The sequence below is a fragment of the Haliotis rufescens genome, unplaced genomic scaffold, assembly GCF_023055435.1.
Source record: "Haliotis rufescens isolate VD_foot unplaced genomic scaffold, xgHalRufe1.0.p SCAF_2, whole genome shotgun sequence".
In the NCBI taxonomy this organism is placed as follows: domain Eukaryota; kingdom Metazoa; phylum Mollusca; class Gastropoda; order Lepetellida; family Haliotidae; genus Haliotis; species Haliotis rufescens.
The window spans coordinates 48,377,153-48,404,940 of NW_025963890.1; the positions used below are offsets into that span (position 1 = coordinate 48,377,153).

At 44.3% G+C, this 27,788-nt stretch overlaps 1 protein-coding gene across 6 annotated transcripts in view; it reads left to right on the forward strand.

Moving 5' to 3' along the window:
• LOC124146262 (serine/threonine-protein kinase PLK1-like) overlaps positions 1-27,788 on the forward strand; it is a 59,972-nt gene that overhangs the window by 26,041 nt on the left and 6,143 nt on the right. For 3 of the 6 annotated variants that reach the window (XM_046516466.2, XM_046516467.2, XM_046516468.2), the window contains exons 4-11: positions 13,197-13,313; positions 20,720-20,937; positions 21,446-21,541; positions 21,780-22,055; positions 24,366-24,486; positions 25,335-25,479; positions 25,657-25,776; positions 27,113-27,278. In XM_046516466.2, the coding sequence (XP_046372422.2) occupies positions 13,197-13,313; positions 20,720-20,937; positions 21,446-21,541; positions 21,780-22,055; positions 24,366-24,486; positions 25,335-25,479; positions 25,657-25,776; positions 27,113-27,278 (1,259 nt within the window). The remainder of the gene's footprint in view (positions 1-13,196; positions 13,314-20,719; positions 20,938-21,445; positions 21,542-21,779; positions 22,056-24,365; positions 24,487-25,334; positions 25,480-25,656; positions 25,777-27,112; positions 27,279-27,788) is intronic. The other 3 variants (XM_046516469.2, XM_046516471.2, XM_046516470.2) reach the window with 3 other exon arrangements.

Below are 27,788 nucleotides of genomic sequence, written 5' to 3' on the forward strand. Positions count from 1 at the left end.
ATCGCGAGTGACATTTTAGGTGTAAAGCTTAGTTCATGCAGCCTTTATCTTGATAGTTGACCCTCCACCTCTTGTTTATCCCTCCTCAACTTCACCCACGGGATGACTCCCTCTGAGATACCACCACCCCAGGGTGTGTCGGCGCCTACCTGGGTCGTGCCTGCAGTAGTCCTGCTTGATTAGGGGTGTCTCACAGTGGGGCCAAGTAGTATCTGGTGGGGGGTGGGTCGGGTGATGGTTACTACGGGAAGAGATCGATACTTGATAGAGAGTTAATACGCCCTGCCCACATGTCTGCACACCGTTGGAATAGGCGGTAGAAGGCATTCCCTTAGCCTTGCCCCGAGGTACTGGAAGAAAAGTCCATGGATGTGTGGTAATTCTATCCATCTCATAGGCAAGTCAAGATATGTGGACAGACTCCAGTCTCTTATAGGGACACCTTGTTCCTGTTATTTACATCGTCTAGAAGTTAGGATTTAAACTAAAAATTATTGCCGTAGAGACTTGTGCAAGTCTTCCTGATAGAGCGAAACCGAAAGGATTAATCATGAATGTATTCGTCCTAAACAGGACTGTGACATCCAAGTACTGTTAACTTTGTTGGTCCTCTAAAATAATTTTAACTTTTTGTGCGACCGAAATTCGATAATTAAAAAGTAACTTGCAACTGAGACCACGACGAATCGGATTGATATTTCCTTGATATAACCCCACTTCTAGTATGTATCTTCCTCGTGACTGGAGGATGCTTTCGGCATTGGTTTCCTTGAGGACAGGTGTCGGGCAGTTCTACATGTCATTATCTGATTCAATAGTTCTGCCACGGGCCATGATTCCTTCCTCGTTTTATGACTACAGATATCATTCAACTGACAGATTTTATGGATTTATGCGACAACAGTTTTTTTGTGAAACTGAAGAGAATGAGCCCAGAGGAAGTGTGGAAAGTGAAACACACAAAGACTGGCCCCTTACTGGACAACTCCAGCTGGTTGAGGGTTCACAGCCTTTGGTTTATCGCCATTCATAGGGACGCCATATATCACAGGGTGGATTACCTGCCTCGGCGGCCGGCGTTACTTTAAATCAAGGGAGTGGTACTTCCTTCTGGCCCATTGGGATCTCGCGGCTTTCGCTTGACAAGATGGCCACTATTGTCGTCTGCATCAAGGGTAGCTCTGACCACTCCTAGCCCACGTTTGAGGCCAAAAGTACAACAGTTGCTTTGACAGCTGAACCGTGACAGGCTCGCGAAGGTGGTTGGATTAAGATACATGCCTGGATGAGTTATTGACGTGCATCTGACGGGGTATATATGGAAGCCTCATGCTGATTGTATCGCCCACATACATTAGGGCTATCTTCCGGCGGCTGTCTGCAGGTGGAGATACTACACAACTCCAGGGCAGAGCCTCATCTGTCTTGAGGGCGGTGATGAGCTGTCTGCAGGGGAGATAACTCCGGGGCATGTCTGATTTGTCTGGGCTGTGGTGGGGAAATGCAATGATTGTTGATTGATTGATTGAATGTTAAATAACACCGTGCTCAGCAATATTCCAGCTATATGACGGTGGTCTGTAAGGGAACACTTCAAAAGTTCGATGTCGGATGAAAAATGTATTTGCTTAAGTTTTGAGAGATACAATCCTATGAAAATAGAACGGTTTAGGTCAGTTACTATATACAATATCAAGAATTCAGGTAATAATCGAGCCTGGACAAGACAATCTCGTGATTGACACCATGAGCATCGATCTACACAATTGGGATACGATGACACGCATTAACCAAGTCAGCGAGCCTGAACACCCGATCCCGTTAGTCGCCTCTTACGACAAGCATGAGTTGCTGAAGACCAATTCTAACCAAGATCTTTACGGTTTGGTCCCGGTTCTAGGTTGGTCAGCACCATACACGTGCTCGTGGGTTTCACCGAAGTGGTAAACGTCTGAGACCTGCATAACTTCGGGGTTTCCTCCCACATTAAGCTGACACGCCGTGATATAACTGGCATACTGTTAATAGCGGCGTTAAACCCAACTCACTCACTCACTCACTATTTGATTAATGGTCTGTTATTTACGCCATTTTTTCTACGCACGTTTTTTTCCCCACGAAATGGGGGTATCTTACGAAGCTGTACATAGTGCAAATGTATTCTATGCAATAGCTATTGCAATTAGATCTACTGAATATGCATTATAGGGTTCGGTGGCGAAAGGTCTTGCCTGTGTCAGTTTCTTAATTTGAGACTATTTGATGTGAAATTGAGACTCTTCACCCGGCTTCGCGGTCGCTCTATGCCTTGTCCAGCCTTGCATCCGCCGTAGTGACTTCTGAACATGTCCGGCCCACAAATATGTCAGCAAATGCAAGTCCTATTTCCACTGTAATTGGGTTGTCCATCGGAATAATGGAGACCAAATTGGATGTTTAGCTTTATCAAATGTTAGCCTAGTCCGCCCCCCATGGGGCCTCCTCTGTGTATGTGTGTTTTGGACATGAAGGACGAACACATTGTCCAGCAGCCCCGGATGTCCAGCCCCTCCAGTCCAGTCGTCTGTGATCGGAGCTACTTCGGTGGTCATCGGATCCTCGGCAAACTCCGGCTTACGACGAGCACAAACAGCTCGTGCCCCGGGGATGACCGCCCCACACATTTCGAGCAATCGATACGTGCCTCACGATAAAGTGCGTGTGTTTACTTCCAGTGAGAACAGGCCCCCATTAAGCTGGTCATGTGCCGTGAGTACCTGGCCATCGTTTACATGGTCCAGCCATGGCTTGTGTGGGAAGACTATCTCCAGCATCCCACCCCTATATACAGTAACACAATATACTCTTAATGCGTTAATTTGGACCTCTCCGATTGAATAGGTCTGGAGGGGAGGTAATCGCTTTGTACGGTGTTTGCTTTTGTTCCATGTCCACAGGGTAAGCGGTCTGTGTTGATATTTAACGGGATCGAGTGTTTGGTGAAAGGCAGGTGTAATGTCATATCAGGATAAAGGGATTTGAGTGTAAGTGGGGACATGACGTATCGGGGCGTTTAGACTGGACTTTTCAGCATGTCGGCCATTGATCAGACGTCTCGCCTTGCCTGTCGGTCACATGACATTAGTCGGTCAAGATTCTCTTAACACAAACGCAACATTTTGATATTGGTCAAGACACCTTACGAATCTTTATCAAGCCCCTCTTTCTATGATTTATCTAATAGGAACTTGTCAGCGATTTGATAAGAACTTTTTGAAGAAGGTTGTCTTAACAGAACGGAGTGAAGTGTCTTTGACGTAGATATCGTCTAAACGCGAGTTTCACGTGACGTGAGAGAAACGTGTGACTGAGACGTGAAAGGGGATGAACAGCGTCACCCTCGACAACCAGAAACATCACCACGGCTGACGTGGTCGTAATTCCACCAAATATTCAATGTATTTCTGTGTACACTTCTGCTCTCCTTTGAAGTGAGGTCGGGCAGACGACAGCTTTTATTGTATAGAATGTTCCAGTTACATATCCGCCTGTAATCCCCGTGTCAACACAAGACATGACACTCGTCGTAACCCGCCCCATGAGGAAGACAGACACTATGTTGCTAATGATTGCGTGAATACCCGCTCCGTCGACACGAAAGCCAATCCGGAGGTTACGCTGCCATGTTAGGATGAATGGATGATGCTCCGAGTGAACCCAGTTGTGTCTAAGTCGGCCATTGATAGCCTTTGATGGACTAGAAACAGTTTCTAGGAGCGACTGCACCTTTCATAGAAAGTGATAGTCATTGTGACAGCCCACTGAAGGTTGAGTCAGTGTTAGGGACTTAATCCAAGTGAAGGAGCTAAATTAACGAGGTTTTCGGGTGCGGGCTGGATGAACATCTGTGACGATCTCCTTGACCAACTCCTAACAATAGTCATGGACGTTTATAACCGGGGGTGGCAGAGGTAATCCAGGGGTAGGAAGAAGGGAAGTGGGGGTGGATCTCTATTTGTAAGCTGTATTTACCTACATGGTTGTTACAATAATGCAGTAGTTGGAGTAGAGATTACATCTATCAGCCCCATGTGGGTAAAGAACTCAGGTGTTACAATGGGAAATATCAATTCGTATGGGGAGAAAACCTGTAGGGGCATGTCAGTGTCACTCTGTATGACCCGGGCCCGTATTGGATCGAAGGAACCACATGTGCGGAAGCCAGCTGATTAGTTAATCTATGAAATGAAGAGTTCTTGTCAAAGACGTCACTTATCTAGATTGTCTAGACAGAAACGTTATTATCTACGGGAGCCAGCTCTGACGTTGTCCTGACAGATGTTTGTAAAGCGGACGAATGTGTTCACCTATTCGACTTTTATTCTAATCACGCATATGTGTACAGAGTTCCGTCTGTACGTTCAGAAAGTTGTTTGTTTGTTTGTTGTTTAACGCCGCAACAATGTTCCAGCTTTATGACGGCGGTCTATAAATAATCAAATCTGGGCCAGACAATCCAGTGATTAATATCATGAGCATCGATCCACGCAATTGGGATCGATGACATGCATCAACCAAGTCAGCAAGCCTGACCACCCGATCCCGTTGGTCGCCTCTTACGACAAGCATAGTCGCCTTTTACGGCAAGCATGGGTTGCTGAAGACCTGTTCTTACCCGGATCTCCCTCCCCTAAGTCAGTCCTTGGTAGACTAACACTTAGTTAATGAAAACATGTCTTTAATAATATAACAAACAAAAATTCGAAACAACCTTTACTCTTCTGCTGTTTTCATGTGATCAGTGCGAATATTTAGTGGTCACTCTGTACATTCAATGGTCAGCCCGTACGAACAATCGTCAGTGCGTAAGTTCAGTGTTCAGTGCGAATATGCAATGGTCATTCCGTACATTCAATGGTCAGTCCTCACGAACAATGGTCACTGCGTAAGTTCAATGTAAGCGACATCTGGTGTCACGCCTGACCAGAGGCAGCCTAGGACCTGACTCTCCGTCTGTTGACGAGCTAATGACTTTGTCAACAACGTGGAAACTATATTTACAGCTGACGAAACACACATTCACAATGCTCCGTGTTAAAACACACAGGAGAAACTGTCCTCGTACCGGTGTTTGCTTTGTTTGAGAAAAATATTTAACAAAACGAACGCTCGTCCATGTGACAATCTGACACTTTCATGAGCCGAAAGTTGCGTTAAGCTAGAAACAAATCTGGCAGGTAAAGGAAAAGTCATCATCTTGCAGAGTTCTGTGATCAGTGACAGCGACCTGAACTTATAGCCAGCTTCTGAATCAAGTGTTATGCGTTATGGCATTACTGTATCTGCTCGGTGGGATTATAACGGTATATTAACACAGGTGATATTTGCAACTGTCGTAGCCTTTTTTGTGTTAAAAAGGTTGTCCGTCCAACTTAACAGCAGTTGCTGAATACTAAAACTGGTGTGACCGGTGTGACAGGGGTGACAGGGGAGCCTAGTGATTAAAGTGAGTGAGTGAGTATAGTTTTACGCCGCTTTTAGCAATCTCACGGCGGGAGACATCAGAAATGGCTTCACACATTGTACCCATGTAGGGAATCGAACCCGGGTCTTCGGCGTGACGAGCGAACGCTTTAACCACTAGGCTACCCGACCGCCCCCCTAGTGGTTAAAGCGTTTGGTCGTTGCGCTTTGCTAAAAGCGGCGTAAAATCAAACTCACTCACTCACTAAAGCTGGTATAAGGTGTCCTAAGTTATAGGACTTGTACCCAATCCCATTCACCTTTTTTTAATAAAATATGTTTAAATTAATACTGAAGCTCTTGTCCACGGCGTAAAACAATATTGAGTCCGCGCACGTAGGATGTATACAGACAGTGATAACTTGCGACAGTTCTCCGATATACCCAATATAACGGGATGTGCATTTAGCCTAGCTATTTCTGTTTTCAAACATCTGTTCTAATCGCTTACCAAAATAGTCAAATTTCACTTTCTGGGGCAGCTGTCGGTGGAGAGGATCATTACGCGCCTTATAGCGTGCATATGTTGCACTCAGTCAGGTCACCTTGTCGACACTGCCTTCGTGTCAGCCAATCAAAGAGCAGTGTGTATTCCGTGCGGAGATGAAATTTGCTGCTGATTATGATTTGTAGAATTTATAACATGACTAAAGAAATAAGAGGTTAATGTGTACGGCACGTGCGTCAATATCACACTGTTAGTCGCTCGAGGAGAACATTTAAACAACTTTTGACATATTGTGTGAAGTGTTAGTCATACACGTAATTAAACTTGTCTACTATGAACGATAAAGAGAGTAACCATCTAGTCAAACACGGGGGGCACGGGGGGCCCAGTCGTCTAAGGGGCCGCGATTCGCTGTGAAGAGTTGCGTCCCTTGGGCACGCCAGAAACCTATGATTGTGGGTTCGAATCCCGGTTCGCCCCGATTATGTTTCTAGGTTTGTCAGCACCATACCCGTGCTCGTGGGTTTCACCGAAGTGGTAAACGTCTGAGACCTGCATCACTTCGGGCTTTCCTCCCACATTAAGCTGACACGCCGTGATATAACTGGAAGACTGTTAAAAGCGGCGTAAAACCCAACTCACTCACACACTAGTCAAACACGTTACGTAAACTCCAGGTACCAAAATACTCTCTTAAGGTCTCGTACATCATTTCCGTCGCGATATAGAACATTGTAAATATTTAATTAAAATCAGTTTGATACGCTTATTGTGTGTAGACTTTATGATATGTATCTGCACTTGAGAACTCTGACCTCAGCTCACGCACTCACATGGAGTTAATCTTGTGAACTTGACGAGACTTCAATTAAAGTTTCCCGCACAGGGTGATATTGATTTTATCGTGCATGTAACATGTGTCTCCCCAGCGCATTGTCCGAGTGTATTGTGGAGCTACCCGATCAAGGTATTCCATCTGCCGACAGCATATCGCATTCTTGATGAAAACACTATTGACTTCATCAGAAATCGTTTTGACCAATTTGCCGCGCTGGATTCTAATTTGGAGTTGATATTGGGCTGTAGGTAAATCAATCCTTTTCCACAGCCCACAGTCCCCTACCCCAACCCACATCCTATACATCCACATCACCATCCCGACACGCGAAGATCCGGGGTAGAATAGGTCTTCAGCAACCCATGCTTACCGTTACTATGCCTGTCGTAAGAAGCGACTAACGGGATCGGGTGGTCGGGCTCGCTGACTTGGTTGATGCATGTCATCGCATCCCAATTGCGTGGATCGATGTGCATAATGTCAATCACTGGAATGTCTGGTCCAGACTCGATTATTTACAGACCACCGTCATATAGCGGGAATATTGTTGAGTGTGGCGTTAACACACACACACACACACACACACACACACACACACACACACACACACACACACTCCCTCTCCATCCACACCCCGAGATGCCAGCTGAGAATAGGTGCCCAGGAATCTATGCTGGCCGTGTCATCCACCCCGACGACATTGATCGTTGCTCATAATATCAATCACTGGGTTGTCTGGTTCGGAATATTTACAGACCGCCGTCATAAAACGGCGTTAAACAACATACACAAACACTGAAATCCACACTCTTATTAATCTATCAAAAAAGACAAAACCTTACATGACTAAAAAGAGTTGCATACTTCCAAAGAATATTCGTAATCGTAAGATATACTACGTGACTTTTGAGAGATATTTGTATATTAAACAAAAATGAATATCAATACATGTCAAGTGTATATTCAACTATATCAGACATCTGACTATCCTTATCAAAAGCTGAGTAGTATAGTATAATCCTGGACATTGTTTTAACCGAGTTTCAATCAGCATGCGACACACAACTTGTCACAGACGCTGCCCAGCCATTGAAAGGTCAAGCGTAACAATAGTTCTTGTCATAGTAACGAGTAAATGAGTGTATAATATTGGCGGTACACAAATGATTGCCTACCGTAAATGTCACTACTACAAAGAGAAAGCGTCATACAAGGAATGTCAAATGTAATACGAACCAACCGCTCGAACACGCACAGACAATTGACAAAGACTTGATAGAAATATAACATGTTTTATCAATCTAAATAAAAGCAGATCTTTAACTCCAATACGAACCACAGGAACTCGATGGCAGCGTGTATAACATAATATTCGTATAATAAGAGTGAGTGAGTGAGTATGGTTTTACGCCGCTTTTAGCAATATTCCAGCAATATCACGGCGGGGGACACCAGAAATGGGCTTCACACATTGTACCCATGTCGGGAATCGAACCCGGGTCTTCTGCGTGACGAGCGAACGCTTTAACCACTAGGCTACCCAACCGCCCCCGTATAATAAGAAATCACACCCCTCTATATACATATAGTTTATAATTATGTATAATCATCTATATACATATAGTTTATAATTATGTATATAGAAGGGTGTGATTTTTTTCTACACGATTTTAGATCTATTAATGCTATACACGCTGTGACTCGAACCTCTCTTGTTTTTCATGTCAGACGTTTGGTACTCAAGTGCTCCTTGCGTAAGATATTAGGTGAACGCGATGACTAGCAATTCAATATTATGTTTTACAAAAATAAAATGCACGCACCCAATTTCCATGCTGCTTGTTGTGACGGGTGTTGTAACATGCTATACACGTCGTTTTCTTGTGGCGTTCTCATGACCGTGTTTGACCAGAGCCTTTCAATATCAGAGCGAGCGGGATGCATAGACACCCGTGTTAAAGTACATGCGTGTCACGTGTCTCTCATTTTGTACCCGACATCGTGGGAGAACACCACGTCGACAGTCGCGAGTCTCACAGATCCGACGTCTGTGTCAACAGGGAACTGTCACGCCATTGTATCACATCCTCGTCAACGATATCGACAAAAACAGACCAGACTTTATTCCGACGCAATAGCTTCAGTCAACAGCAGCGAGAGCGCCATGACATCCCGACTGCTCCGTACGAGTATAAACCTTAATATAGACTTGCACAAGTCTCTAAGGCGATACTTATTAGTTTAAATCATAATTTCTAGATTATTTTGATAACAAGAACAAGTTGTCCCTATAAGAGAATGGAGTCCTTGGAGGCTGTACTGTCCACAGATCTAGACTTGCCTATTAGGAGAATAGAATTACTTCAAATCCATGGACTTTTCTTTCAGTAAAACCTTGCAGCAAGGCTAGCCTTAATATTGCAGACACACATTCTGCTTCAGTAGACTGAATGTGAATTAGATATCAGTTTTAAGTAGTGCGAGTTGTAAGATCCTTGATGTTAGAAGACGGGAGACGCGCGTATGTGTTGTAAGCTCTAGTCGTTATATTTGACGGAATTTATTTCAAAATAATGTGCCTTGCGTACGAAAAATAACATTTACAAAGATATGTTTTGTAGGTTATCTCCTGAGAGCATAACCGTAAAAAAACAAGTCAGGACGAGAGGAATTCAGCTGCTTGGAAGAGTTTCTTTTGAAAGTGCTAGTTCCCTGCCCGCATCAAATATGCCTACTTTGGACTACTTCTGAAAGATTTTGTTAGGAAAGGAAAGATCGGCGAGGAAAATATTCTTAAGCCTAAATTTTGTCCACGTTTGTGGATCCTTGAAGAAATAAAAAGGCAAAATGAGACATACCACATCTGCTCGGACAAGCTAGTCATGCGCAGAACTATGCTCTCCGTTGTGAATGCCACCATGATGTGTTTTCCCGTAATCCCCGGAGCAATCAGCTTTGATCCTCTTTGCAATAAACTCCGCCCTTCAGATGATAAAAGCATTAATGGTGTTTCAGATTGACTGCTTTATTTCGGATTTTATCACCTTCGTTTAGCTTTAAACATATACACATCTTACCACAAAAAGGCCTTTACTACACGAGAATAAGTTCGAATTATAGCCATGGAACATTTAGCGTCGTAACTTCGCACAGTGACCAGTTCTAGGAGACTAGAAGGTGTCCAAGTCGCTGGCATCTAGCCCCACGCACCTGTTTCTAACGGCGCATTCCTCCCAGTTTAAGGTCGGAAACCAAGCTGACGAACACTACTTTGTAGCTATCGTAGCCATCTGTACTTGGGAGCAACAAACTGATAACTTTATCAATTTAGCCTCATTTCGAGGAAATACTCTAAAGTTTAAGTACGATAACGGAAGTCAAGCGGTGCGCTTCAAAGAGTGTATAGTAAACGCGGAAACTAACGAATCATTTTTCTAGTTTTCTGGACAGAATATACTTTTTTAATGACCTACAAACATCAGTTTTCCATATGTTCATTTGTATGTGGTAGTGATACTGGGGCGATATGTTTCCGCTTTCAAATGAACTGAAAATGTTTAAATCAATAATGTAGGACTATGCGACACTGGATTAGTATCAGATGCTTGTCTGGCCATGGTGGTCCAATCTGTCAGTTGTCGCCTAGCTACAGGTGAGAGGCGGTAATCCAGCGTGGCAGATTTACGTTAACGCTTCAGGTGTGCATGTCCAGCTTTAACGAGTTGACCTTGAAGGGCCAGGGGTGACCTGATCTGACCTCTGGCCAACAGGCCGATATCCATGGTCGAGATATATACATCTTAAAGTATTCCCACAAAGCTTTCTGAAGTGACAGGCCAGGAGTATATGGTTATAGGCAGGTTAATCTCCTAAGGACACATGCTTTGCTCGTAGTTCAGATATGTGGACAGTGCCATGTGAATGGAATCTGGTAACGAAGGAGATTGTGCTGATTCAGCGGTCTGTTGATGAGGATCCACTATGTAGAGACAAAGATGCTATTTCATCAGCATACCTTTCTTTACTGCAGTGACACAACTGGTCATTGAAACGAGTCAAATTACAGCACCCACAAAACACATTGTCCTCTCGGTTGCTAGCCTTGCTCCAAGGCTGTACTGTAAGATAAGTCCATGGATGTGGAGTAATTCTATCCTCGTAATAGGCAAATCTAGATATGTGGACAGTAAGGGCTCCAGTCTCTTATAGGGACAACTTGTTCTTATTATTTACAATATCTAGAAACTATGATTTAACCTAATAATTATTACTTTAGAGACTTGTGAAAGTCTACTCAGCTGCTTGCCGATGTTTCTGAGTATAAACACGTGGTGTACATTCCACTGTAAACATATTTCATCTGTTGACTTTTTGAAGAAGTAATGTTTTGTGATCATTTTCGATGTAAAAAATGCTATTGTGACTGCATCATCTGTAATGTGAACACTGCTTCAGGCATCGTCGTCAGTGCAAGTGGCGTGTGACCACACTAATGGAGGCCATTAATGTATTCGTAGGGAGTTTAAAGGTCCCACGACCTGAAGCGAATGTACATTATCCCGACACAAATAGAGTGAGCATTGTGTGCTATAATATGGCTTTCTCCCTGCTACACCGACCAAGACATTCAGAGTTGTTGGTGAAAGGTAGCATATTTGTAAAATTTGTCATAAAAACTGGCAAACGAATTATTTGTAGGCACTTAGGCGTTATATTGAATGTTTTGTGTGTATATATATGGGGGTAATGGATTTACGCGGAAGGTCACTCCTATACCTATGGAGATTTTCGATACATACTTGACAAATTTACGACCATGTTTTCCACCCAGTAAACATTTCTCTGTCGGCTGCCTTTGACCATTCATACATGCAAACAATAACAATAAACAATCATCTCGAGGACATTGCTGGATTGTCATCCTATCCCGAACTAGTCTCCAGGCTGTCTTTGTCTCAGGTCTTCGTGAACAGCAGATTGATCGCAAAGTCAACCAACAATATGATACTATGTCGAGATGCCAGTTTTATTCTGTGTCGGTATGGGACTGTATTTAATGTCTTCATGTCGTTGTTTGTTTGACGACTAAAATCACCTTCTGTTGAGCCGTCATATTGCGTGGACAAACACCCAGAATCTGATACAAGACTAGGAGACCTTGTCCCAACAACCACCAATTCGTGTATTTGTTTATGTGGCGCCAATGTTTGTCAAGTTTGCTTCAGGTATCTGCCCTTGGTTGTGTGACAATATCACATGCATGTGAGGGCTCCGTGTTGCCAACTGCACATTGATGTGTGTGTCGCCATAGAGCCACCAAGGTCAGGGTTGTCGACAGCCTCAGATTAATGTGTGGGTTATAGGGGCGACATTGCACATGCGTGGATTGAAGGTCATATTGAAACAGGGGATTAGTGTAGGGTTATTCGCAGCATTCGATCCGACAGGAAACAGGTCTATGATTTGGTTATGGATCAGGCAAAAGCTGTGTCAATAAAATCATATTAGGTATTCCTGGTTGTTTCAAAATAGGGATTGTTCCTCTTTGATGGCGGATATTGAAAGTGGCCCTCCCTGCAAATACAGTTGTTGATTGTCTGTGTTTAGCGTCATCATCTTGCTGTCTGTCTTGTGTATTACCCATCATTGCAATGATAAATAAATAATATCAACGACTCTGGGCCTCGTAATCATCTTTGGTTATACTGGAAATAATGCCTAATTAATAGCTCATGTAAAATGGAAGTAATTACGATCCTTTATCAACAGCGGTTCGCGAATGGCCAATAAATGTTTAATCACTTTCACATCATTAGAATGAAGAATGTCATTATTTGGTCGGTCACTCGGTGAACAGATACTTAGGTAGTCAGTCATCACAGCTTTGCCCATGGAATATTTCAATGATTGATAACATCTAGATGTTCCTGATTTATCATAGAAAACGGAGTTATAAGATGAGAAAGTGATCCTTCCTGGAACATTAACAATTCATTGTCCGAAGTATCACATTACCGTCCTGTAACTCTACAACAATTATACGGTTTGAAATTAAATGTTTGGATTTTTTGTATTTATTAAAATATATCCAACAGGGGTATTGGGACATCATTTGTTAAAAATAGAACACGTGACCCAGCGTTTGTTCATCCCAGCTGGTTTGGCAGCATAGGTGTTACATCCTATCGCGTTCTTCCAGGTCATAATGTGTCCACAAACTGGCTCAACCGCCGTAAAGCCTCACGAACGCAACACCCTGGCCGGTGGTTCTGGAGCCAGGTTCTAAGTTGTACAGTCACACTGAATTAACGTGTAGGATTGTAATGCAGTTGTTGGTAATTATGTATGATGTAGTACTGTGTTGTTTTGTGGTGAGAGCACCGTGTTATTGTCTGCCCCTGTTTCCAGATTGTCCGCGAGGTGGAGCTCCAGAAGGACCTGAAGCACAAGCACGTGGTGGAGTTCCACAGCTACTTCGAGGATAACGAGAATGTGTACATCATCTTGGAGAACTGCAGTCGGAAGGTGAGACCATTATCGCGTCACATCAAAGATTTTCAATACACAGACACTATACGTTCCTGCTTCCTACACCCCCTGCCAATTGGTTCCGACCAAGAGTCATCTGAACTCTGATTGGTCTCTTCTGTGCACGTGACCTGACAATCATTACCCCTGAGCAAATCAAAACCAGACCCGTGAAGATCCGGTGTAGAATAGGTCTTCAGCAACCTATGTTTGCCGTAAGAGGCGACTAACAGGATCGGGTGGTCAGGCTCGCTGACTTGGTTGATGCATGTCATCGTATCCCAATTCCGTGGATCGATGCTCATGATATCAGTCACTGGATTGTCTGGTTCAGACTCAAATATTTACAGACCGCCATCATTCACTGGAATATTGCTAAGTGCGGCGTTAAACAACAATCAAAGAAACAAAATAAATCAAAACCGGTAAGACCCAACGTTCCCAATGATCGATCAGACCAAAAGTACCCTAAAATCGAAACTATTCAAGGTACTTCAAGATCGATCAGAACAGCTGCCCCAAATTTTATGGAAGTTCCTGCAAGACAAGACGTCACAGTCAACCAATTACCATCGATGGCGGAAGAACGTTCTATGACTAGCATGGAATGCCCCTTCCGCGTCGTCTCGGGACGCCTTTAGGTTATGTCACCTTCAGGTGAATGAAGCTACAAAACAAGGCCCACGTGTTGAGGAATTTTGAGGTTCAGTGAGGAAGTCATCTTCGCGAAGTTCTTGGATTGTCGTATAACCCAGATTCCATAACACGTGGTGGCAAGGTAACCCTTGGTCCATCAATCCTCAGACACACGCTGCCATCATTTTGCTAAGGATATAATGCTCTCGGTGTTTGTGTAGATCAGTCCGGCTATTGTCAATACATTATGGCATTTCCACGTCGGATGTAGACTTGAGAGAACTCGCAACCCCTCACATTGCTTCAAAGAGCGATTTCTCGTGGATTGCTCAAATCTCGCGATCGTGAGCAGCATAAACGAGGTGTCGCGTGACCTGGCGAACAGATCATCAAGGATCGGACATGCATAAGCTCCGCTTTGTAGGACTTGGCATAGTTGATATTGGTTTGATTTGAAGGGGAAATCTTCATGTATTGTTTAAGGAAACGGGTATCTGAGATTTCCTTACGTAGTGGTCCGTGTATCGCCAGCATGTTTGCGTCATGTCGTCCTGTCCTGGTTTAGCAAACACATGGGAGGTGTTAAGTTTCGGGGAAGCTACACGCGAGATCACATGGTTTGCTCAGCTGCATGCTGCACATGAGTTTTGTGATGGGGATGGAACACAACCGTCAGCCCTGCAATGACTGGGCTCCCGCAGTGGCTTTTAAACTGGGTTTCTGCGACCCTCGTCTATCTACATTTGCGTCATCAGCAGTTTTGGGCTGTAGAATGTCAACATTGCATGGTGGCGTCGAACGACAACACGTGTTGGGAGCAGACGACACATTTTAAGATGGACATGGTAAACAACCTTGCAAATGTCAATGACTGTGCTTTCAATAACACAATATACACGTTTATTCAACGAGCAACGTACATGTTTCAGCTAATCCCCAGACGCAGGGGTCACATTGTTTTTATCAGTCGATATGAACGACCGGAGTGGAAATATTCTGGTCTAGTGCCGCAACACCAATGTAATTAAAGCAGAATAATGTTTCTAAAAGTAATTTACTTCCAATACAATACCCGACTGTGAACAGCTGTCGTGGCTTAGTATCATTTACAATCGTTATCTGTATATGTAAATACCTAGTGGTGCAATGGCCCCAGGAACCACATGCCCTTGGCGTTCTAGTACCCCCACCCCCACCCCACCCACCCCCAAACCAAAGGCACCGAATTTCAACTCTGTCCATATATAGGTTTCAGGAATTTCTATTTTAATTTTCTTAATTGATTTTATATTTTATTAATTCTTGCTTGACAAGCTCTGTGTATTTTCTTTGTCGGGTTCTTGGTCTGTTTTACTGTTGCCAAGTTATGACAATCCACAAGATACCCGTTAATCAGAACAGACACCTACCCCTTTAGTCACAAACGCAGCAAGTCGCAACAATGCCCCATAAAGTCAACAAATCTCACACAGCGAACCACAATGTCCGCCCTGTTGCTTACAAGCTTCAGCAACCCATTCGTCTGCATGGGAAGTTAACTTTTCCCAGCAACTCGGGTGAAAATTTGCTACATTCACTTTTGTGGTTTAATTTTGCACCAATTGAGAGGTTTATCTTGCGCAGTGGGGCAATCACAAGTACCAAGTTGTGTATTATACCCCGCATTCCAGCGTTTGGGGAATATAAAGGATGTATAAGGTACCCGCTCAACTACCCGAGCCCGACATGCCCTGGTACCCCCGGGGCTGTCATCAGCTGACTGGCACCGGGCCCCCTGCCCCCGCTCAGCTTCCATCAGAGGATGCGGCACAGCTTTGCTAGAAAAAATCTGTGACTTATGCGCTCATCCGAGCCGCTAAGTTCCCAGCCTCGGGTTGCCCCGGGTCTTCCCGTGTCTGGCACTACCCGGGTAGCACATTAGCGTCTGCTGCATTTTGAATGAGCGTCTATCAAACAATCAGGGTAGGCGGTTGGTGTTTAGGTTTATTTCCTGGATTTATGTTGTTCGGCAATAGAAATATCACAACACAGTGACCCCACTATTCCCACACATCTCGGCTTTACAAGCATTGGGTTACGTGGCCGCCGGCTTGATATATGAAACATGACATGTCAATTTATGTATATTGAGTAGAGATCGTTTTGTGCAAAGAATTATTCTTTTGTGTCTTTGTTTACAACAAAACCAACCCTCCTCATATCGGACTATAAATTTGTCTCGGGCAACACTTCGCTATAGAAGTGTAATAATTTTGAACGCGACGCCAATCATCATTTCGCCCCACTTGTAGGTATAACATATAGTTCCAGAAATAACTTTTATTTTATTTAAAAATATCAATCCAAATAAATCCAAGAGTAAAACCAAATGGATCTCAAAACAATTTCTGGGTTTAGGCAATATGGACTTGCCATATCATTTAGAATTCAATATTAATTTATTCTCCAGGGTCTGGGAGATGGCCACTCATCTGTCTCTCCCTAGGGCTGTAACGATACGATACATATGTCGATTGGAATGTCGCAATACGATACAAGAACTCGACCACACGTATCGTGGCACACCCTAACCTCCCACCCCTGGTGATTCCGCGTTAGAATAGGCCCCCAGTAAGCCATGCTGGTCGTAAGAGGCGACAACAGAGATGGGCATGGAGGTGTGTCATAATCGTACCCCCACAGCATGGTTTGTTGTTCACAATATCAATCACTGGATTGTCTGGTCCTGACTCGATTATTTAATAAACAAAGTGTTACCACCCACTCTACCTTCTGCACTGTTGAGTTTGTCCTTGGTGCTGCGACCGCCTCCGTGGTCTAGTGGTAGAGCGTCCGCCCGGAGAGCGGAAGGTCCGGGGTTCGATCCCCGGTCGCGTCATACCAAAAGATGTTAAAAGATGGTACTTGTTGTTACCCTGTCTGGCGCTCGACATTTAGGGGCTAAAACAAGGACTGGTCGGCTCGGAGTCAGTGTACTCTGTCTGAGTGGGGTATTCGTGTTAACCTGCGGCATGGTATCTCAGTGAGCTAGCACTATAAATCGGCATCAGTCCGGACTAGTACAAGCAGCCACACAAACAACCACACACACGTACATGCACGTCGCTATATAAGTGCAATAATCTTGGACGCGACGTTAAACCCCATTTCACCTCACCTCCTTGGTGCTGTCGAACCACGCTATCCTATGAACACCGCGTATCAGTTGTCATAAACGAACGAGGCCATGCATAATTTGGTATCGGGAGTGGTGACGATTAACCTGTACATAATGTCCATAAAGTATCACAGAATATGGCCTGGGGTTGCAGTAATCCAGCCTCGAGACAGTTAAAGGATCTTATGGTGAATTAAAACAACACATAAGGGAATGCTAGGAATGCAATCAATGACAGCTGCCTCCACGATGGGAGCTTGTCCTGCGTGGGACATTTTGGGATCACGTGACCGGAGACAAAGCCGCGACGCTGAATGAACGGCGTTGCGTTGAATAATGTCTATTTTTGGACCATGCGATACGATTTGGATAGCGTGACGGAATTTTCTGTAATTTTGGGAGATACTATCTGCCAACAAATATGTGTATGATAGGTTTTATCGCCTCTTTTACAGGCGTGTGGATAATTACGTCATGAGTCATGAAATAGTTAGTATTTTCTCCCTATTCGTCTGTCGGCGTGGTGAGTAGGTGTACAAGCGCCGCCTCTGTGGGCAGATAACATTATATACTGTGGGAAAGGGACTGGTTTATTGAGGGTACATTTACGGAAATTCTCACGGTTGTGACTCATTATATTTCAATACTAGTATTGTAGTCCCTGGAATTCAGTTTCCGAAAAATATATAATTTTTTTCATCGTATCGTTAACCGGCACACATAACCAAATCATAGTGTGTTAAGCGAACCGAAAACTGTCATCTATTGAGTGTCACAGGAGCGTCATATGGTGCTATAGAGAGTCATTAAGTATATCGTCCATGAAATATATCAGTACACATAACAATTTTCTCCTCAGAATTTTTTTGCCTGATGCTGTTTAATAGAGCTGGCTAGACTTGCTTTTTCATAATATAGACTTGTTTTGGTTTCCTAAATTAGTATTCATAGTATTCCAATCATGGCTACGGACTGTTTGTGTATGGGCTGGTGGGGTAGCGTAGTGGTTTAAGCGTTCGCTCGTCACGCCGATAACCCGGGTTCGATTCCCCACATGGGTATAATGTGTGAAGCCCATTCCGGTGTCCCCCGCCGTGGTATTGCTGGAATATTGCTAAAAACGGCGTAAAACCATACTCACTCACTTACTCACAATGTGGGATACTCCATGTCAGATTTCATGGCAGCATAACCAAGTAGCACGTGTGTTTTGGAGGACAAGGTTGATGACGGTTCCTGTCACCTGTCTTCAGAGACCATCTGTTGTAGACAAAAGGCCCAACTAGTTCACACAATAATCCTGCTTCTGCAACTTCAGTTTGCGTTAAGAGCAAAACTATTTAAGCCATTCGGACTCCTCCTCTTCTGACCTTGAGGCGACCACCTACACCCCCTCCTCGGTTGTGGTCCAAGTCGTAAGGTCAGATTGTCTACGGCGAAGGAATTCCTGGAATCAGTGAGCAAACTTGCTGTTTCTGCCGGAACAAAGCCCATCTTGTCTTCTTCCGCAAACATGAACAAATAGTTCCTCTTGATCGTGCCACAACCCCCCTCCGAGCTGACAGCATGGCGCTGCTAAAGGCGTCATTCGGGCAGTTATTGTTTGCCTTCTCTTCATTTTGTTTTTATGCCATCCTTATCTGTTTGAGTTCAGACTTCTCAAATAAATGGGGATAGAAATATTTGGGATGAAGTATTTTTGAAGCAGAAATGTGTAATCGAGTGTGATGTTCAGGCGCAGTGTGCCAATGAAAGGTTGGACAGACGGACCAACAGAAACATGGCCCCTGACCACCATTTGCACTGCCCATCTCATCAAACAACAGAACGACAATGGATAGGTCACTTCTCTTTATTTCTTACGAAATAGATGCAAAAGAAGCTATTAGCGTGACATACAGGAACGACGCGGTACGCTCGTGTTTTTAACACATTCGCGACCGCCTCCATTTTCTAGTGGTCGAGCGTCCACCCGGAGAGCGGAATGTCCGGGGTTCAATCCCCGGCCGCGTCATACCAAAAGACGTTAAGAGGTGATTCTTGTTACCCCGACTGGCGCTCGGCATTAAGGGGCAAAAACAAGGATTTGTCGGCTCAAAGTCAGTATACTTTGTCTGAGTGGGGTATTCATGTTAAACTGCGACATGGTATCTCAGAGGCCTTGCACTATAAAATCGGGGGCGGTCGGGTAGCCTAGTGGTTAAAGCGTTCGCTCGTCACACCGAAGACCCGGGTTCGATTCCCGACATGGGTAAAATGTGTGAAGCCCATTTCTGGTGTCACCCGCCGTGATATTGCTGGAATATTGCTAAAAGCGGCGTAAAACCATACTCACTCACTCACTCACACACTATAAAATCGGCTTTAGTCCGGACTAGTACAAGCAGCCACACACACATATACGTGCATGCACGTCGCTATGTAAGTACAATAATCTTGAACGCCATTAAACCTAACCACCTCATCAGCCAGCATGCGCTATCGCATGGATGAGGCAGGCTTGACCGAGTCTTCCCGTCCTCACCGAGTCTTCCCGAGTCTTCCCGAGTCTCCCCGTCTGCTGCAACTGCTGGTTGAGACGCCATAAAAACCACACCGCGCCAACATAGTCTGTACTTACCCACGTCGGGACAAAGGTCACGTTTCGTAACATTGCACGGAGGGCGGGGTTGTAGGGTCACTGAGAGGTCAGACCAGCACCTGCACCCGACTGTGACCTTTGCAAGTGACCTATGACACAGCAGGTAATACCTACATCAGAGGCCTGTGTTCTCCCGACAGTCAAAACTTAACATTTCCCACCAGCCTTGACGTGTCTACCCATCGTATGTCTTCAAAGTAAGCCGCGATCATGCTAGAACGCTGGTTGCCCTTGATACCAGACTGTGCAAAGTGGGAGAACCAGATGTTTTGATGGTTAAGGTGGCGGTAGGGTGGCTCACTCCTGTGCTTGTCACGCCGAAGACCTGGGTTCAAATCCTAAATTGTGTTACATGTTTGAAGTCCATTCTTGGTGTTTCTCTGCCCCCTCCCCAACACACACGCACACCTAATCGTTTTAATATAAAATGTGCATCATGTGCACACATTTTAATTATGACGGACATTTACACATAAATGAAATTGGGAGATTGGGAGTGTTTGGCAGCGTGACTCCTGAAAGCTTCTAGTGCTCTGGTTCTGCTCCACACTAAAGCACATGATACATGTGGTCTCTCCTTGCTTAAGTGACTTTTCGAAATATTTCTCTGTTCACCCACTGGTGAATTGGGTACCCGGTAGGGTGAGGTGGTAACATGAATGTTAACCTTTTAATGCCCCATGGCAGCTTGGCACGTATACTCCCCAGGGAGCTGAGAATGAACATCGCGTGCAAATTGATCCAGATGTGATAATAGTTTCAACATACATAAATATGGAGTTTAGCGCTAATGTAAGCATTATTATTACCATTATTATTGTTAATTGTTATTATAATGTTAATTGTATACGAACTGTGCAATTTAACTCGGTGAGCTTTAGTTTACGATCTAAGTATTACGTTTGTTGTCTATGTGTTCTGTGCAAGACAACCGTTCCTGTACTGTATATCTACATTTATGTTCCTCAGTCACTGGTGCACGTGCTCAAGCATAGGAAGACGTTGACAGAACCGGAAGTGCGCTATTACTTGAAGCACATCGTTGAGGGCGCCACGTACATCCATGACAAAAATATCATCCACCGTGATCTGAAGCTGGGCAACATGCTACTTAACGAGAGCATGGAACTCAAGATAGCCGACTTCGGCCTGGCCACAAGGGTCGACTTTGCTGGAGAAAAGAAAATGTACGTACCGAGTGAACCTTCACCTCGCATGTCACTTCCGGTTTCTCGTCCTTACAACCATTGACAGGAACCTCTTCTTGTCAGCCAGTATAATTGCATTGAACTTTGTGTTCTTATTGTTTTAATATCCAAGATTTAATTCATTAATGCAACACATGTTATATTTTGAGTTTACGCTTACTTAGTAACGTACAAATTAAAGTACTTTTTGGGGTGTTCTCTCATCAGGGATTCGAACCCACAATTCCTAATTCATGTATCAGGCAATATATCACTTGTGGGCGGTGGGGTAGCATAGTGGATAAGCGTTGGCTCGTCATACCGAAAACCGGGTTCGAATTCCCGCATGGGGATGTGTAAAGCTCATTTGTCGGTATCCCCTGCCGTGATATTGCTGGGATATTGCTAAAAGCGGCATGAAACCATACTCACTCACTCACTCACTCACTCACTCACTTTTACTTGTTCATGTTGTTCCTGGTTCATGTTCTTGTTCCTTGTTCTGCAGGACAGTGTGCGGCACGCCCAACTACATTGCTCCCGAGGTCCTCCAGAAGAAAGGCCACAGTTTTGAAGCCGACATCTGGGCAGTTGGATGTATAATGTATGCATACCACTTACTTATTCATCCCATAGATATGCATCAGCTATGCTGATACTGGATATCGAATGTCACGTGTGGCTATTTTTGATAATGATATCTCTTTAACTCCGAGCATATTTGATAATATGTCAATTTTTAACATTTATAATATGGTTGCTTTATGAGGATACATTTTGTTGCAAATGCAGTTAATTTCACGAACTACCTTCCCATTTAACGTCTGTGGTGTGTCGCGCAGGTACGCTTTGCTGGTGGGGAGACCGCCGTTCGAGACGTCCACGTTGAAGGAGACGTACCTGAGGATCACGGAGAATTCGTACACACTACCCAACAGTCTTTCCAACTCCGCCAAAAACTTAATCCGCAAGTGTCTGTCACCCGACCCTGCCAGGCGCCCCACGCTGGACGACCTTCTGGCGGATGAATACTTCACGTGTGGTTACATGCCCCGTACCCTTACGCCAACCGCTTGCTCCACCGTGCCAAAGTTCCCAGTCTACACGAAATTCAATAGGTGGGGATTTACCCTAACATGGGTAGCATACAATTCTTGCTTTTAAGTCAGACATGAAACAAGTACGCAAGCCAACTCTTGTAATGTCGAATAACTCCTGTTATGACGAAGTTGGGTATGGCGAACTGTGGGGTATTACTAACTCAATATTTACCTGCTTAGGGTGGTGATAAATGTCATAATTACATGCGAATAACGAACTTCGGATATAAAAAATATGTTTATTCGGCCTCAAGGTGTTCGTCATATCCGGAGTAGAATGTTGTTCATCAATGTCTGAGATACCATTACTTCAACTTCACAGAAATGAGATACGCTATGATTTGGTAGAAATGGTTAAAGAAGAGGACAGAGTGAGTGAGTGAGTTGGGTTCAACGCCGCCCCTAACAGTATTCCAGTTATATCACGGCGTGTCAGCTTATTGTGGGAGGAAAGCCCGAAGTGATGCCGGTCTCAGACGTTTACCACTTCGGTGAAACCCACGAGCACGGGTATGGTGCTGACAAACCTAGAAACATAATCGGGGCGAACCGGGCTTCGAACCCACAATCATAGGTTTCTGGCGTGCCCAAGGGACGCACTCTGCACAGCGAATCGCGGCGCCTCAGACGACTGGGCCACCCGTGCCCCCTAGACGAGGACAGAACTAGACCTGTAGACCGAAATAGAACTGAATATCGGCAATGCGCTACCACTGCACTGGGAAGTTCTATACACCAGTGTGGATGTGTGATGCCTTGTATCAAATATTGACAGTGGGCAGTGTTTGTTGAGGGAGAACTCGCACAGCCCTGCAGAGGAGCTCAGACAGAAGGATGGCAGGGTTTAATGAAGCCATTGATTTACCGTGCTGTCATATCACTTCTTGATCAGATTTACATACTGCACTGTCTGGGCCGGACGCGCAAGTCGATATCGTAGTTAATTAGTACATACTGACCTGATCATTAATTTACAGTACATGATTGCCATGAATATACACAAACTGTTCCTGTATTGTTTGCACTAGACCTGACGTTGACGAACAACAAACAAAATCATAATGATAAATTAATATTAATAATAACACTGATATGTCAAACGCCGAAATGCGTGAGCTTTACGAGTTAGTATACGTCAGTAGTTATTAGGTCTATGTAATTAGTATTAGTTAACAGGCTTGATTTGGAAATATAAAATAACTATTATTAATATTTCTACAATATCAATATCTAAACCCAAGTGACAGGAATGCCCCTCTCCCATATTATTAATATCAACTAAGATCTTTTTGTGAGTTCCCAAATTATAGACCTTCTTTGGGTTTACAAATGTCGCATCTATTAAAGATTCAATCTTGCCTTGAACCATTTAATCAAAGAGGGTCCCAATGATCAGCGGCCAGAACACAATGCCTGGATTTATCCCGAAGAAGGTTCTCAAATAGGACGAACCATAGGCTACATTTTCCCATGATAAATAAGAACGACAGGCGTGACATGGGGACAAGGCTACATGACCTGACCAATGCACACAAGGATAAGAGGGATAGGGTTCATCGCGTCCCCACAGGGCCAGCCTGCCCGATTAGGGTCCTCTATTGTGCCCGCACAATCAGGGCTGTGTGGCTATTGTGCAGCTATTGTGCAGTCTGCCAGAATCTGTTGTGCATCTTTCTTTGCATTAAGATCTGTGGGAAAGAGCTACCCCATCTGACCCCCGTCTGTCAGAGTAGAATATTTGCTTCACATCTGTCAGAGCTTCAATGACCCTGTGTATTCTTCTTATGCAAGGCTACAATAATTTAGGAATAATATCGTAGTCACGATTCTGTAAACATGAAAGTGTAAATAATGAAATAATTGTATGAGTATATTTTATGTTGGTTTTCTTGTTTTTGACACAGTATATGTATATTGAATATATTTTTGTTTGTTTGTTTGTTGTTTAACGCCACACTCAGCAATATTACAGCTATATGACGGCGGTCTGTAAATAATCGAGTCTGGACCAGACAAACCAGTGATTCACATCACGAGCATCGATCAACGCAATGGGGATATGATGACATGCATCAACCAAGTCAGCGAGCCTGACCACCCGATCCCGTTAGTCGCCTTTTACGACAAGCATGGGTTGCTGAAGACCAGTTCTAACCCGGAACCTTCACGGGACGAATGTTCTGGTGTTCTTGTTTTACGTGCAGTAACTATCTACAAATACCCCATAGCCACAGTGAGGTGACGTTGACACTAAAGCGCTATTTCCATAGACTCGTTCTTGACCTTATGTAATCTGTTTGTTTCTGACCAGACGTGTTCTTTCTTCAGACCCCTGTCCTATGCAGTTCCCGATACCAAGAACGATGCCATGGGTAAACTTGGCAATGCCTTGAGCCAGATCCAGCTGAAGGGAACGTCAGAAACAATCATCCCCGATAAGGAGGGCGAGGCAAGTATCCCTTTAATACAAAAGCTTCATCAACCTCTAAATACAGATGCCCTAACCTTGAGGCCTTCGTGCAACATTCCTCATGACATAATGTCTCTTTGAGCTTATTCTGATCAATGGGTCTAACCTGCAGTTGGCATTTTTCTAGTGCATGTGCAAAAGTTAGAACAAATAGAAGAGGGCAGAGAGTAGCTCCTTGCTGTCCCCCTGCTCCACTGTTAGCAGGCCTCAACTCATTGCGCTACGTGTTGAGACTGGACAAAACAGTGTATGTCGCACCAAGCGTCTGTCCCTGGCTGTGATGACAGTAAACAAGGGGACCAGATCTGCGATACTCGCCTCGCCGTAGTTGCAGCCCCAAACAAACCTTCAGCACTCTCACGTAGCACTCTATTTGTACAATTAACTCATTTTCTAAATCTTCGGGCAAATAACTGGCGTGTGTGTGTTCTGTGTAAATATCGTTGTTTGGCATTTCATGATACAAGGCCTCTCGCCACTTGGTCCGGTCAGAAATTTAAGAAAGGTTAAAAAAAACTAAATAAACTTTATTTGATTTAATTAAATTAAGTACTGTCACGGTGGTGTATTGAAAAGTCCGGGGATGGTCTACCCACAGCTCATCACGACATTTATCACCCTTGGGGTGATATAACTCAAGCTGGCTGACATTTACTTAGACTGTTGTGTTGACAGACCAGTACACTAAAACATCCCCAGGCCTCTCAATACCAGCGTCCATGTCAATCTGATCTTGACTAAAATAATTAGAAATTATATCAAACAGTTTGTTTTTTTAAAAATCGGTTAATAATTTGAAAAATAACAACCAATTGTTCCTACATCAGGTGTGTTACGACCGCCAGCCACTGACTGCAGGTCGCGAACAACACATGGTGACTGATGTTAGTCCCGCAGTGAAGACGGCAGTGAAGGAAGTCATAGTTGACGTCATCTCCATGGACCGCTCTGATTCGCCGCCGCAGCACCGAGGTGAATACCACGTTAACAAAAAAAATCCCACGAATCATGAACACAACGTAAACAAATCGAAATATAACATTATTAATGAAATCACCCTTAAAAACCATCAAATTAGTTAAATATTAAATTGTGTTTATACTGGTCACGTTTGTCTCCACTATGTTGACGTCACGCCGTTTGTTTCAGCTTCATCCCCTAATCCTCGCTCTGCAGTCACTCTGCTCGACGTCATCAACACCTGTCTCGAACACATGCCAAAAGGTAGTGACGTCAAACACACGGATTACAATAATCAAAAGCAAAAAAGTAATTATAATATGCATTAACTTTTACAGGACATCGTTATCTGTTCGTTAAAAATGAAAACATCAAATTTTACATATAATAATATATACAGTTGACAAATGGAACTAAATTAAGTATTCGTCAAGTCTTTGGGTATTTACTGGTATCCTTGCTGCCGGTATCCACTGTGTCACACCACATGCATTTCGCGCATCTCCTCAACCCGTGAACATCCGGGTTAGAATAGGTCCTCAGCAACCCATGCTTGCCGTAAAAGGCGACTATGCTTGTCGTAAGAGGTGACTACCGGGATCGGGTGGTCAGGCTCACTGACTTGGTTGATGCGTGTCATCGTTTCCCAACTGCGTGGATCGATGCTCATGATGTCATACCGGATTGTTTGGTCCAGACTCGATTATTTACAGACCGTCATCATATAGCTGGACTATTGCTGAGTGTAGCGTTAAACAACAAACAAACAAACAAACATTAAGACTGACGCGATCGTGAAGATCCGGGGTAGAATAGATGCAACCCATGCTTGTCGTAAGAGGTGACTAACGGGACTAACTCACTGACTTGGTTGATGCATGTCATCGTATCCCAATTGCGTGAATCGATGCTCATGATATCAATCACTTGATTGTCTGGTCCAGACTCGATTATTTACAGACCGCTATCATATAGCTGGAATATTACTGTGTGCGCGTTAAACAGCAAACAAACAAACACACAAAGAAATAAAACTGACGCCCATATGGATTCCAATGGTTGTCGTACTGGACGAAATGGAAGGTGTGCTCAAGGTCGTTGACTTGATTGATTGTGTGTCATCGTACCCCCACGGCGTGAATCGTTACTCACAACATCAATCACCGGATTATCCGGCCCAGTCTCGACCTTTTTACATGCCGCCGTCATATACCTGGAATTTTGTTGTGTGCGGCGTTTAACAACACACTTTAACCTGACGGAAAGAAATACCATTGATGCGGCTCTAAACACCACTTTGCCTGAGCCAGTGGAAGGGGCGGTCGGGTAGCCTAGTGTTTAAAGCATTCGCTCGTCACGCCGAAGACCCTGGTTCGAATCCCGACATGGGTACAATGTGTGAAGCCCATTTCTGGTGTTCCCGCCGTGATATTGCTGCAATATTGCTAAAAGCGGCGTAAAACCATACTCACTCACTCACTCACAATGTGGGATACTCCATGTCACCTTTCATGGCAGCATAGCCTAGTAGCACTCACTCACTCACTCACTCACTCACTCACTGCCAGTGGAAGAGGTTGTTCAACATTGTTCACCATGTATACCTCGATGCCGCCATTCAGTTGTTTCTTCTCTCCCCTCCCAGCAGAAGTTGACCGGAACCCCACCTCCCTCCCCGACACCGACGTCATGTGGGTGACCAAGTGGGTGGACTACAGCAACAAGTACGGCTTCGGCTTCCAGCTTTCCAACGACGCCATCGGAGTACTCTTCAACGACACCTCCCGCATCCTCTTGGCACCGGATGGCAGGTGCGTTGTCATGGAAACAGACACTTCTGAAAATAATATAGATTATTGGGGCGGTCGGGTAGCCCAGTGGTTAAAGCGTTCGCTCGTCACGCAGAAGACCCGGGTTCGATTCCGGACATGGGTACAATGTGTAAAACCCATTCTGGTGTCCCTCGCCGTGATATTGCTGGAATATTGCTAAAAGCGGCGTAAAACCATACTCACTCACTCACCCACTATAGATCATGATAAATCATGTCCTCATGAAACGTATCTACTATTCGTATTGAACACTGAATGACCTGCAACGTCCACGCGCAACACAGGAATATCTAGACCGATTGTGTTAAGATATACAGTTTTGGGCATTATTAATGCAAATGCTCTGGTCGTATATTTCCTGACAAAAAATGACGAAGAATTAAAAAAATAGATTCCCATTGACTCATCAACAAGACGGGTGGTAATAGTCTACGCCATCTGATAAGGATATCCGGATTATCAAACTGATTATTGATATATCTGGTATCC